The sequence below is a fragment of the Armigeres subalbatus genome, chromosome 2 (genome assembly GCF_024139115.2).
Source record: "Armigeres subalbatus isolate Guangzhou_Male chromosome 2, GZ_Asu_2, whole genome shotgun sequence".
Lineage (NCBI taxonomy): Eukaryota > Metazoa > Arthropoda > Insecta > Diptera > Culicidae > Armigeres > Armigeres subalbatus.
In genome coordinates, this window is record NC_085140.1 from 356,875,320 (window position 1) to 356,890,353 (window position 15,034).

Below are 15,034 nucleotides of genomic sequence, written 5' to 3' on the forward strand. Positions count from 1 at the left end.
GGTTATGATATCATGAAAACAGTTTATTAATACTTATTTTTTATTTATTTTTATTCAAATTTTTAAAATATCGAACATTTTTGAATTATTATCAGCACAGTTTGAGTATAGTTTTGCTTTTAATTTTATTTTCCGACAATGGAATGAAACAGTGAAATTTTTGGGTTCCTTGGATCGTTTTCGCGTTATTAAATTGCTCGCTGAGCTCTGAAGCCTTTATTTCGTACTCTTCAGTAGTAGTAAAACAAAGTGATAATTTGGTTAAATCTTTTTTTTCTACGATTCGCCCAATCAAAAAGTTATTTCGCAGTTTTAATTGGATACTCACGTTCTTTGGCTAAACTTGCTCTTGTGGCCATGTGCTTTATTGTTCCTCCAATAGCATCACAAGGACCTTTGCCATGTGATGTAGCAAAAATGCCATTCTGCATCAATTCCGTACATTGATTTAAATTGACATAGGCTCGAAAAATTCTTACGATTTTTGTACTGCGACGCTGCTCCATCAGACATGAAATATATCTTTTTGACTTCTTTATGCTTATCAACGCGTAAAAGTTAATCATTTTTCAATGAACAAGTTTACGGATACTGAATCGTGTCTTAAATCTTCGGAAATTATAATAAAACTTAAGTGTTCAATTTGCGTACTTCCATTAAAATAAATAACGAATGGATGAATTGTAGCTTGTTGTACGTTCCAGTGATGGGACTGCACTTCATCTTGCAGTACAAAGCTGTAATTTTCAGAAAAATCACAAATGACTAAAAATTCACCATTTTGTAAATGTATTTTTCGTATTTTTGAAAAGCTGGATTGTTCTGTTTTAATGAAATCATGAGGGATTAAACTTTCTAATTTCAAGCAAAAATATGACACAAACTCATCTACAGGTTTTACAATAGTTTCTATGTCACACCTATCCGTGGTCACCCATTGCTCAAATGATAACTGATCAATAGAAAGAAAAATCAAACTCAGCGAATAAAGTATTTTCCAATGATGAAGAATCTGGACAATCCGAACAAGATCGTAGATAGCAATTTGATGTTGTATTTTCACACAAAAGACTACCAGTTAACATTTTAATATCCTTTGTTAAATTGATTCTTTTCAAACTATGTAAGATAAGATTAATATTCTCATGGGTTGTGCACACACACATTATGTGTTCCTGAATTGGAAAGAAGCTTACATTGTCTTGGCCGAAGGCTTGCAAATGAGGAAAAACCTATTTTAATATTATCGTGAATTTCCTTGAAGCGTGTGTACGCTTCTTTCAAAGTCGTCATCATTAATCGTTTTTGGATTGTTTGACGCTTTCCATCTTTTTTTACTGATACATAATCTTTTTGACCAGGCATAGCTCGACTTACTACATCATCTTCAAAATATTGAACTACTATTTCTTTTGTCTCATCTGTTAATGCAGTACTAGACCTAGTATTTTTGGTTGAAAGACAGTTATTCTTCAATTGTTTTGCCTCTTTTACTGTATTTCTATTGGTTTTGAACTCATCAATGGCATCCTGAATAGACCACGAACTTGGCAGCATCGACAAAATCAATAATTTTTCTTTCCTTGTCGTGGCTGCATTCGAGAACCTTTCCTTCATATTTATAATTACCTCATCGTAGTCTGTATTTTCCACATCATCAGGTCCTAATTTGAAGAGGTTTCTTCGTACAGCTTCGTTTATTTCACGGTATTTTTTCTCCGGGTAATAAACGTAGTCCATCTTACTCCATTTCATCCGAGTCACTTTTATCCCAGCTATGCCCTCGTTAAAGCGTTCGATGTTGACCTTTTGGATACACTCATCTTCCGATTGATTTGTTGAAACAGATTTCGCTGATGGTACGGTGGCAAGGCTCTCAGCACTTAATACTTCTGGTAATTCCTCAGTTGTTGTCGATACATCTGGCAATTCCTCAGTTGCTGTCGTTTTCGAACTTCCTGCGCTCTGCTCAACCGATGATATACAGATTGCTCTTTTGTCAACGTTTAGACGGCAGGACGTGCAAATGCGTAAATTTGTATTCAATGTGGACATTGGAGCATAACCAGTCGCTTTCAGTTTATCTATGGTGCTTTCGGTGAGATTTCGTAACTCTTTTGAACACTTTTTTCCATCAAACGGCCTACAACAGTTGAGAAAGCGGCTACTCATGTTGTTCGTAATATTTCAATAAACAAAATCACTTTTAAGTTTTTACTGACTAGTTTGGTGTCATTTGCTTGACTGAAGAAAAAAAATACTATAAGATCTTTAACAACCTTAGTAGTAGTAATTTTTTTGCTTTTTCGTGAGCATTGTCATGGTATGTACCTATCATGCATTTGTTGTTGTTGAAGATACCAGCTTCCTCCCGATCATAAAGTCTATTCTCTAAGAGGTATATTTTTTGCAGGTAAACTATAGACGTACACGTGTATATAAATCTTTGATTTTGCAGCTTTTGTCTTAAAAATAACATTTCTGATATGTTTCTATCAACGTTATTATTAACAGGTTTCAACACTATTAAAAGAATTTTTCGCCAGTCACGTGCAATGAAAATTATGACACTATCAATACTTTTGATCACAACACTGGATCGTGTCTAAGTTTCTTATAGATGCTATGAATAATTAAATCAAAATATCATGAAAACAACTTGTTTAAATCACGTCCCTTAACAATAAAATCTGCATCAAACTGCAACTCTCGAAATAACTGACACAGAAAAAATTTTTTTTACTAAATGTGAAAATTGTGAAATGTTTGAAATGTCATAACTTTTTTTTGTTTATTAGTTTACCATCACCAAATTTTTATGGTAGATAGCTAATGTAATGGACCGTTTTCCCTAAAAAATTACGTTCGAAAAAGATAGGGTTTTGAGATATTTGAGTTTTTGTGACAAAATGATATTTTTAAAGGCAAAAAAATTTTTTTTACTGTGCACATTTTCTTAAGAATCACCATTTAGTTGTCTAACTTTGCTAAAAAATCATAACAATCGAACATTCCGTTTTTGCTGTGCAGCTTTTAAATATTTTTGAACCATTTTCACATACACCCTTTTGAAAAGTTAGTCGTGAATCAATATGAAGATTTGATATCGAAAAATGACGATTTAGATGAAATTGAAAAACTGTGCAGAGTTTCAAATATTTTCGAAATGGTCGCTCAGGATCGACTGACATGCCCCCGTGGAATGCCTCTGCTAAAAAAAGCAATCACTTTAAAAAGTCATTGGTCTTAAAAAACTCGGAAATTTTTATTTTCTATTGAATGCTTGGCGTTGTGGTGGTGATAGTGAAATGGTGCTGGATGGTGAAAAATTTGAAGTCGTGGAAGAATTTGTGTATCTTGAAACATTTGTGACGTGAGATAATAATGTTACACCCGAGGTGAAAAGGCGTACTGCAGCTGCAAATAGGGCTTATTACGGACTTCGTAACCAGCTTAAGTTCCGTGGTCTGCAAAAGAAAACAAAACTCGCGCTGTATACTACTCTGATTCTTCCGGTGACTTTATAGAGCCATGAAACATGAACGTTGAAGGAGGCTGATCGGGGAGCTTTCGGAGTGTTTGAGCGTAAGGTGCTGCGGACAATACTCGGCGGTAAACAGGAGAACGGTGTATAAAGGGCTGGATATTATTAAGCTTATACAACACGGCAGACTACGGTGGGCTGGACACGTTGTTCGTATGTTGGAAGTCAGAGCGTTAATAAATAAAGCTTCCCATGACTGATTAAATTTGTTATGATTAAATCGTTCAACTCGGTGATTAAAGATTATGATTAATAATTTATTCATTTTTGACAATCTTCTTCTTCTTCTTCTTCTTCTATATACATAAAAATGAATTTCTGTCTGTCTGAACCTTATAGACTCCGAAACTACTGAAGCGATCGGCGTGAAAATTTGTATGCAGAGGTTTTTGGGGCCGGGGAAGGTTCTTAAGATGGTTCAAGACCCCTCCCTCATTTGGAAAAGGGGCTCCCATACAACCCAACAAACATTTGAAGCTCATAGAGCGCTTACTAAAACAAAAGCAGACTTCATCAGCTAAAAAACTAGCTTATTCAGCTTAAATTGTTTGTTGGCAAATTAAACAGAAATTTCTGCATAACTCGAGGACTAAGCAGAGAATAAACCAATTTTAGGCGGAACGAAGTTCGTCGGGTCTGCAGCAAAATCTTTGCAACATGTTTCAAAAAATTCTAAATAATTCAATGAAAAATCACATGGTAATTAATATGCGTTAAACATTTAGGATGCATAGCATAGCATAGCATAGCATATGTGATTGTACAAATCGTAGGTGGCTATACAATGCTCAATTGAGCAATCTACTGTATATTGTCGCAAATTGGTACTTGGAATTAGTACCTTTTTCCTATACAGTAGCAGTTGTATACCTGGCCACGTTCTTACAATCACGGAAGGAAGGGAAGGAATGTAAGTTCAACATCTACTAGTGAAGATGCAGGGAACCCATACTACCTTCATAGATGTCTCGGGAAGGAAAATTATTTTTAGTGGGTTAGGTAAATAATAGAGAGCTCTATTCGACAATATATAGCGTTTGTCAATAACAGTATATGCTGAAAAATTATTAAATTATATTCATCAATTTACTTACGAACCGTCCAAAGCAGGACAAAGTAACCCGGATCTTACAAATGTTTCGCATCACACACGTTCATCCGCACACTTATTCACCGAACATTAAAAACAGAACCAAAACTCGGATTTTACGAATGTTCTAAATCCTACTTGAAACACGTCCGATCACGCACCAATTACAGTCGCCTCTCCACATCTCGATATTGAAGGGACCGTCGAGATAGGGAGAGATCGAGCAATGCACATTGGGCCACAGAGCGGAGCTAGCCCGACAAAATACCTTGGAGCTTAGGGGATGCGTAATTTTGAGTTGGTGTCTTCGGAAGAGTGTCGTGTTTTGAAAAAATATGAAGCCCAGCGTCGATCATTAGCTCAAATTTTCGCCGCATAGGTGGCGCTGCGATACAAACTTTTTTGTTTTACGTTTTAGTGTCTTCGGCAAAGTTGTAGAACGTGGAAAAATAACTGTAGTTGCTGTTGAGTATTCACTTAATCACAAGGCAATTCGTTGCACTTACCCTTCAAGCCGCAGACTTACCTCGTGATCGAGTCGCTGTTGACCATCAGCACCACAGTCAAGCCAGGATGGTAGGATGATGGAATTGCCGGTACTGTACACTTTACAGCCACCAGCGGACACGACGACTACACTCGACGGCCGTGCTCATTACAGCCACCAACGCACGGAACGGCAACTGACACTGCAGCCACCAGCGCAGGATTCCTGGTACCAGCGACGAGTTTCTTTCGATGCACCACCACGGATGAAGGACCACGGCAATCTGCCGAATGACACGCTACCAACACAAACCACCTCGCATGATCCAAGGAAATGAAGAAAATTATTCAATTAACTCTAGCTTAACCAAACTGGTCAAGCTTTGAACAAGTTGGAACATGTACGAGGGTTTGATGTTGTGATGGTTATCACGGAGGAAAATTCGAATGCAGCCAGACTCTGTCGATGCTCACGTCGCTCTGACTGCCTTGCTCCACCCCACACGGGCACCACCGACACACCGCTCGGGCCGAACGTTCGAGACGAACGAGAAGAAGAATGCACTCACACGCGCTGCTTACTCGATGAACAGGGTGAAAGAGAGAAACGCCTTTGTTCTGTCTTCGGTCACTGTTTATTTCAAACTGAATCAAAAAACATGAATGTGAAACAATCTTATATTCTATTTTCTTCGGCGACGGCTGTCAGTTTGCGCAACTTTAAGCTCCGCCCATTGAGTACACGTTACTTATTGACTTCCAATAAACAGACTGAACGCTTCCATTGCGTACATACTCCCGTCGGTTGGAATCTCATTCCAAATCGGAAACCGTCGAAGCTTCGTTGTCAGCAATCGGAAGTGGTGCCATTTTTCGAATGGATCGTCGAAAAACACCCGAAGTGGTTTTCACATCGGCGACTCGAATCACGCTATCTTTCCCGGGGTAAAGTGCAACGATTTGACCCATTCTCCACGTCTGAACTGGTTGATTATCGTCCATTAATAGCACAATGGTACCCATCTTCAAATTTTGTACACTTTTTGTCCATTTAGCCCTTGTTTGAAGCGTTGATAAATAGTTGCGCGACCAGCTTTTCCAGAAAAGATCGCGTAGATGATTCAGATATTGAAAACGAGAGAGTCGGTTAACTGCTACGTCCGTGTATGATGGCTTTGGAATTGCCTCCAATGGCCTTCCAAGCATCAGATGAGCGGGAGTTATCGGAAGTGGTTCATTTGGATCATCTGACAACGTATATAGAGGTCTGAATTCACTATGGCTTCAACGTACGTCAACACCGTTGCAAATTCCTCAAACGTCAAAATTGCGTTGCCCAGAGTACGATTTAGATGGGACTTGACAGTCTTCACTCCTGCCTCCCACAAGCCTCCGAAATTTGGAGACCTTGAGGGATGAATTCCCACTCTATCTCACGTTTGAGTAGGAAGTTGTTGATTTTCGTTTTCTCAGTCTCATCACGGAACATCAGGAATAGCTGATGGAGCTCCCTGGAAGCACCAACGAAATTGGTCGCGTTATCAGATATTATTTTACGGACCATCCCGCGTCGGTTGACAAAGCGATCCAATGCACCAAGAAAGGCTTCAGTTGTCAAATCTGAAACTAGTTCTAGGTGTATCGATTTTGTTGTGAGACACACAAACAGGGCTATGTATGCTTTCACCTTCTTCGCCCTGTATTTTCCTTCCTTCACAATAACAGGGCCAGCGTAATCTACACCGGTAAGTTCGAATGCGGCGGCAACATTCACGCGCTCCTCTGGCAAATTCCCCATAATTGGCTGATATCCCTTTGGGTTAGCTTTGAAGCACCTCACGCAACTACGAGTCACCTTCCTAATGGCTGACCTAGCGTTAATTATCCAGAACCTCTGTCTTATCGCTGCTAACAAGCCGGATGGTCCTTCATGTAGTCTCTCCTCATGGTACTTACGAATCAACATCTCCGTTACTCGATGATTTCGTGGAAGAAGGATTTGATGTTTGGCATCAAATGCCAATGTAGAATTCTGCAGTCGTCCGCCGACGCGTAGAAGTCCTTCGTTGTCCAAGAATGGTTGTAAACTAGCAAGACGCTTCGACAACTCCTTTCGCTGTACACACTGGATTTCTTCACCTAGCTCTCTCCTTTGCAAAACTCGCACTATGTACTCCATTGCCTTTCGCATATCTGGTACAGAAATCCAGCGATACCTTTGACGATCCTTTGCGTTCATCCGTACCAATCGAGTAAACCTTACTACTTGCGCCAATATACGTTGAAGTTTCGAAAAATTACCACAGCGATCAAATATCGGTTCATCCTCAATCTCAACTGCTGGAGTACACACTCGAATGTTTCTCATTTCCGGCAGCTCATCATCATTAATCATCGGAGTTTCTTGTATCATGTAATTGGTATCTTGCAAAAACATCGGTCCATTCCACCAAAAGTCTGAACTACGCAAACAATCTGGGTAACAACCTCTAGACACCAAATCCGCTGGATTATCTTCGGATTTGATATAATTCCACTCGTAGACACTGGTTAACTTATTAATCTCCACTACTCGGTTCCTGACGTAGATTTGCAATTGTTCTGGATTCTTCTTTATCCACGCCAGTACGATCTAACTATCACACCACAACTTAACTCCATGTATGTCCATTTTCAGAATTGGTATCACAGTATTGATCAATCTTGCCAAATTCACGGCAGCGCATAGCTCTAATCTTGGCATCGTTGAGCGATGCAAAGGGGCGATTCTTGACTTGCTGCATAACAGTTTAACTGAAACCGCTCCATCCTCCCGAATGCTTCGTAAATACAGACAGGAACCGTAGGCTGTACACGATGCGTCAGAGAAACCGTGGATCTCAATACGACACGCTTCACGAGCCACAACACATCTCGGTATTTCTATTTCATTCAACTGCATCAGGGACCTTTGGAAGACCAACCATTTATTTAACAGTTCTCCTTCAATTGGCTCGTCCCATTCCAAAGAATTAGCCCACAACTGTTGCATGATTGACTTTGCCAACACGATAACAGGTGATATAAGACCCAGCGGATCAAATAGTTTTGCAATGTAGGAGAGAACGCTTCTTTTTGTCACCTTCTCGTCAAGTTGCACCAATTCAGGGTTCCTCCAGAACAGAAACTGATCACTTTGTGGATTCCAGAGAATACCTAAGGTTCGTATTGTATCATTGGTACTAGCTTCTTCGATGCGTACCAATTGTTCACGGTCTCTATAAGGAACACTTTCAAGCACTTCGTCATCATTCGAGCACCACTTTCGAATGAGAAACATCCCTTTCTTCAAAAGACTTTCGATGTCATTTCGCAGCTGTTTTTCAGAATCCAATGTCGATGCTCCACTCAATACGTCATCCATGTAACAATCCTCTAGTATTACCTCTGTCGCTGCGGAAAAGGTGTTACTTTCATCTCTTGCTAGCTAAATCATGGATCTCACCGCCCGGAATGGTGCAGAAAACTTCCCGTAGGTCACTGTCGACAGTTCCAGCACCTTAATCGGATCCTTTGGTTGTTCACGCCAGAATATCCTTTGATATCGTGTCTGATTAGGATCGATCTTCACTTGTCTATACATTTTTTCAATGTCAGCTGAGAATGCGTAAACGTGCGTTCGAAAACGCAGAACAATGGAAAACAGATCATTCTGGATCTTGGGCCCCACCATCAGAACTTCGTTGAGTGATAACCCATTCGATTTTGCCTTTCCGTCGAATACAACACGAAGCTTTGTGCTAGTACTCGATGGTTTAAGTACAGCGTGGTGTGGAAAATAATAGTTTCGTTGACCAGGCGCATCGTCCTCTTCACGTATCTCGTGACAATGACCTAAATCTACATACTCCTTAAGGAAATCTTGATACATACGCTTCATCTCAATGTCATTCGATATTCGTTTCTCACTTGACAAGAACCTTTTGAACGCCAATGAACGAGAGTCCCCTAGTTGGTCGATGGAGTCGCGAAACGGGAGCTGAACAATGAATCGGCCTTCACCATCTCGTTGATAAGTTTTACAAAAGTGATCCTCGATCCTTTGTTCTTCACATGTTAGCTCTTTCTCTTCTGGTAGCTCCTCTTGCTCGAAAAACCTTTGGACACTCTTCAGCAACGGATCTTCATTATTAACACACATCACATTGACAACTTCGTCATGAGATTCTTCCAAGGCCCCAGCCAGTACCCATCCAAATTGAGTTTCGTAGAGGTGTGGCAACTCGTCGGAAAGTTTCAGTTGCGCTGATTTCAGGATATCAAAAAATAGCTCCGCACCAATCAATAGATCAACATCCTTTGGTTCATTGAAGCTTGGATCAGCCAAAACAATACCAGGTGGAAATTTCCATTCAAAAACGTCAACTGGAACGGATGGAATTTTTCCTGTCACCCTCGATGTCACCAAACAGTTAATATTACATTCGAATGCGGAATAACCGGATGACAGTCTCAAAATCACTTGATGCCGAATTTGGGATCGAACGCCACCCACTCCCACAACAGGCACATTGGCAGGATATTTTGGAAGAGAAAGCAACTTAACGGCGGCTTCTGAAACCAAGTTAACTTGCGATCCCGAATCAAGAAGAGCACGTAGTTTGACAATCTTTCCACTCCTTGATGCTACATTCACCAACGCTGTCATCAACAACACCTGTTTTACTCGCCGCTGAACACCGAAACACGCTGTTGATACATTGTCCTCAGAAATAGCTGCTGACCCAGTCTTCGTCATGGCTGATCCGCTGGAACTCTGCTGCCTAGTTTCGAGCGGAGAAACCTGCTCGTAGTGTAACATTGTATGGTGTTTCTTCGCGCACTTGGAACATGATTTATCCGATGGACAGCCTCTGATCTGATGCCCCTTGCGAAGACAATTGAAACACAGTCCCTTTTGCTTTACTTCGACCATTCTTTCGTCGATACTCATGCTCAAAAAAGAGGAACACTTGTAGTTGCTGTGTTGACCTGTGCATATCTCACACACATTCTCTGATAGATTAGATAACGCTGGATGGGATGTTTTAAGCGCTGAGCTTGACTTCACCATTACGGGAGGTTTGACTACTACTCTTGATGAGGGCGTTTTGTCCACTTCACATCTCTCGAGCACTTGACAATAGTTCCTGAGAAACTTCATGGTGTCGTCCAAGTCAGGTAGCTCACCATGATCCATCGTTTGCTCCCACTGCTTCCGTGTTTCACAATCGAGGCACAGTGACAAAAGCTTCACCACGATTAGACCGGCTGTGCCATCAACTTCCTGGTCCATAAACCGCAATCCTTCAACGTGACGATTACAGGTATCGATGAGGGATCTCAGCTCTTTGTAGCTCTGCTTTACGATCGGACTCATCGTTAATAAACCAGTAATGTGGGTGTCAATTATCACTCTTGGATTTTCGAACCGGTCCTTCAACAGTTGCCACGCTTGCTCATAATTGTTATTGTTAATTATCCTTGCATCGAGGATACCGGAGGCTTCACCAATCAATGCCTTGTCCAAATATTGTAGTTTTGTGGCATCTGAATCGCCACATTTACCGATCAGGTCGTTGAATAGTGCTTTGAATTTCGGCCAACCTTCGTAGCTCCCATCAAAGGTAGGGATCGGCATCTTCAAAGGTTGCTGAGTCACGATGACTTGCGGTGCTCCGACAGTTTTAGGTGAAGCACGGAAGAAATCCATCAGTTGGGTCAGCTTCACTAAGGCACTCGTATGCAGCTCGTCGAACTCCTCTAATTTACTATCTTGCGCATCCAGCTGTTCTCCGGTACACATATTCATCACCGAATCATGTCTCGTCGAGTACTCCGAATAAAGCAATTCCAGTTTTATCTCGTAGGCTTTAAGCTGCGATAGGTTCGTTGTTTCGGGTTTATCAGAAGCTTCGTCTAGCTTGTGGACGATTGTTGTCAGCCTCGATTTCACCTGACCTCGCTGGTGGATCAACTGCTTCAACTTTGATCACTGATCACTGCTTTCACGATAGTTCAATCACAATGGACGATCACTTTTCACTGAGGGCTATCACTTTTCACTTACTATGGGTACCACTGTTCTACACTTCAATGTCTTAGAAGGAAGATTCACGTTTCACTTTACACAAACTTATTTGACAGTCTCGTGGAGGGTCATAAATATTCGCGAATGGACTGATTACGCAGGATAATATCCGGTTCGGTTCGGACCAATGTTGAGTATTCACTTAATCACAAGGCAATTCGTTGCACTTAACCTTCAAGCCGCAGACTTACCTCGTGATCGAGTCGCTGTTGACCATGAGCACCACAGTCAAGCCAGGATGGTAGGATGATGGAATTGCCGGTACTGTACACTTTACAGCCACCAGCGGACACGACGACTACACTCGACGGCCGTGCTCATTACAGCCACCAACGCACGGAATGGCAACTGACACTGCAGCCACCAGCGCAGGATTCCTGGTACCAGCGACGAGTTTCTTTCGATGCACCACCACGGATGAAGGACCACGGCAATCTGCCGAACACACGCTACCAACACAAACCACCTCGCATGATCCAAGGAAATGAAGAAAATTATTCAATTAACTCTAGCTTAACCAAACTGGTCAAGCTTTGAACAAGTTGGAACATGTACGAGGGTTTGATGTTGTGATGGTTATCACGGAGGAAAATTCGAACGCAGCCAGACTCTGTCGATGCTCACGTCGCTCTGACTGCCTTGCTCCTCCCCACACGGGCACCACCGACACACCGCTTCGGGCCGAACGTTCGAGACGAACGAGAAGAAGAATGCACTCACACGCGCTGCTTACTCGATGAACAGGGTGAAAGAGAGAAACGCCTTTGTTCTGTCTTCGGTCACTGTTTATTTCAAACTGAATCAAAAAACATGAATGTGAAACAATCTTATATTCTATTTTCTTCGGCGACGGCTGTCAGTTTGCGCAACTTTAAGCTCCGCCCATTGAGTACACGTTACTTATTGACTTCCAATAAACAGACTGAACGCTTCCATTGCGTACAGTTGCCTAAGACACCTAAGCTGTATACCTTCTATTTGCAGAGATATAGTAAAAATTGTAAAATTTCAATTTTTTTCCGATTTTTTTGGACTATTTTCGAAAAATGTTAAAAATAACTTATTAAAACCTAGTAGTCTGTCACAGTCGATAGTGCTCATGGTTTATGCAAGAGTTTTTGATATTTCATCAAGTTGAAATAGAAATATTAACCTGAATATTGAAACATATCTTTTTTTTGGTATCAAATATATTAAATAGTTTTAAAGTTTTGTATAAAAGTAGCATTAGTGGGTCAAAGCAAACAATTCTCGCTTAACTTTTCAAAAGAACCTAAGTAACATTTTTTTTCATGAATTAATTTGAATACTGCAATCAATAGCTTTCATGTTGTTCTGTTGATTGCGCTATTCAAATTAATTCATGAAAAAATGTTGTAGAAGCTGTAGAGAATTTAATTCTAAGCATTTTAGCTTAATAAACATTTATTTTATCTCATGCAGGTGATGTTTTATGACAAAATTGATAAATTTAGATAGGGTGGTCCCTAAAAACTAGTTTTTAGCTGCCACTTTCATCAATTCAGAATATTTTCAATAACTGTCTTAGCATCGCTTCACGGTCTTTGGATGGCACATCTTTTGGTTACATAAGACGGCTGATAGCTTCATTTTCAAGCATATTATAAGCGTTTTTTTCACGAAAAAGGGATATTTTTCTGAGCATTCTACTGCAGCTAGTAGCAAATATTAGCAAAAATTTCAATCGTAATCTGAAAATATACATGCAGGCCCATCAAATCCATGGTATTTCATTTGTCCATCTTTGTCCACTTTTGTTTGACGATAATATTAGTTTTTGTATGAAAAATTAGCTATTCCATGGGAAACACATATACCATATCTATGATTTTCGCAATACTTTGTAGAATAATTCATTTTCAAAAATAAATAAACTCGCTTTTTAATTTTGTCCGATTTCGATCCAGGGTAGTCGAAACAATCAACATTTTGGAAAAAATATTTTTTAAAAACATAATCTTTGAACTACTGGACCAATTATCAATGTCCATGGAATCACATGTAGTCATTGGCGACCCTCACTTAGAAACTGTGAAAATGAAATTATTCTGCGAATCAGCCATGAAAAACCTACTTGAATTTTATGATTTTGTATTTCGCCACAAAAGTAGCGCTCTTAAGCATTTATTTCATGAAAACACCTTGAAAATCGTTCCAGTAGTTAAAATGTCAAAATGATTTTTTCGACTTCTTTTCTACACGACTTGATTTAAATATTTTAGATAAGGAACGATTCTTTGTGGGCTTTGTGGCCGTGCGGTTAGTGCCGTCATTCGTCTAGAGGTATGGACTATGCAGCGTGGGCTCGATTCCCGCCTCGGTAAGAAAGAAACTTTTCGTGATCGAAAAATTCTCCAGTCCTGTTCTCCTGTCAGTTGTCTAGGTGTTAAGTGTTCAGTCTGTACGACCTCTGGTCGAAGACGGTGTTCTTGTCTTTTTTTCTACCAAATGTTGTGAAAATCCAAAAGATGATATATGTGTATCACCCTAATTTTTCGTACAAAAATAATATTATCGTCAAACAAAAGTGGACAAAGATGGACAAATGAAATACCATGGATTTGATGGGCCTGCATGTATACTTTCATATTACGATTGAATTTTTTGCTAATATTTGCTACTAGCTGCAGTAGAATGCTCAGAAAAATATCACTTTTTCATGAAAAAACGCTTATAATATGCTTGAAAATGAAGCTATCAGCCATCTTATGTAACCAAAACTTTCATATTACGATTGAATTTTTTGCTAATATTTGCTACTAGCTGCAGTAGAATGCTCAGAAAAATATCACTTTTTCATGAAAAAACGCTTATAATATGCTTGAAAATGAAGCTATCAGCCATCTTATGTAACCAAAAGATGCGCCATCCAAAGACCGTGAAGCGATGAAAATATTCTGAATTGATGAAAGTGGCAGCTAAAAACTATTTTTTCGGGACCACCCTATCTAAATTTAGCAATTTTGTCATAAAACATCACCTATATGAGATAAAATAATTGTTAATTTAGCTAAAATGCTTAGAATTAAATTCTCTACAGCTTTGTAGAATTATATGAACTCCCAACTCAAAAGGATAAAAAAGATCTCTTCTTGTAGATCATTTCTTCTGAAGACGTCAAAACTCTAACACTGATGGTTTTCGAGTTATCGATTTATGTCGTGAAATTTGACGAATCCGACCATTGTGCACTCTTCCAAAGACACCAACTCAAAATTACGCATCCTCTAAGCTCCAAGGTATTTTGTCGGGCTAGCTCCGCCCCGTGGCCCAGTGTGCAATGGAAAGAAAATTTAAATGGATACTAGATCCAAAAACGCTCGGTGCTATGAAAAACGACAACAAAACAAACGTCGTTTCCTGTTGTTGATGTGTTTGTTATTGTCCAAAGATGGCCTAGTAGCCTAAAAATTTGAACATATCGACATAAGGAGAGTGAATTCTGAACAAATTATGTTCAGAACGCATCGAGATAGAGGGATATCGAGATGAAGAAAGCCCAAATGTATATAGAATGAAGGGACTGGTGAAACCATCGACATAGGGAGAGATATCGAGATATAGAACATCGAGATGTAGAGATTCGACTGTATTTACACACTCGGCCGCGCGAACTATCTGCTTACTGAGCAGAAACATCAAAAAAGGCATTGATTGGTTTTCATTTCGACCGCACAGAACAAACAAAACATATGCGTTAAACATTTAGGATGGGTGCAAAATTGGGAAAATGTAAATCGTGTAAAAACAGAATCCAGTGTACTTCATAACGTCCATATTACCA

General features: G+C 39.9%; 2 protein-coding genes across 2 annotated transcripts; both read right to left on the reverse strand.

Annotated features, from left to right (window-relative positions):
- Positions 1 to 7,752: 7,752 nt before the first annotated feature.
- On the reverse strand, positions 7,753 to 8,523 carry LOC134210057 (uncharacterized). The gene has a single exon (XM_062686080.1). It carries the CDS (start codon positions 8,521 to 8,523, stop codon positions 7,753 to 7,755), a length of 771 nt encoding a protein of 256 aa, XP_062542064.1.
- Positions 8,524 to 8,586: 63 nt separating this feature from the next.
- On the reverse strand, positions 8,587 to 10,944 carry LOC134210058 (uncharacterized). Its single transcript, XM_062686081.1, has one exon. It carries the CDS (start codon positions 10,942 to 10,944, stop codon positions 8,587 to 8,589), a length of 2,358 nt encoding a protein of 785 aa, XP_062542065.1.
- Positions 10,945 to 15,034: the final 4,090 nt, after the last annotated feature.

Excerpts from the sequence above, each read along its gene's own strand:
- LOC134210057 (XM_062686080.1), bottom strand. The coding sequence starts at position 8,523 with ATGGATGACGTATTGAGTGGAGCATCGACATTGGATTCTGAAAAACAG.
- LOC134210058 (XM_062686081.1), bottom strand. The coding sequence starts at position 10,944 with ATGTGTACCGGAGAACAGCTGGATGCGCAAGATAGTAAATTAGAGGAG.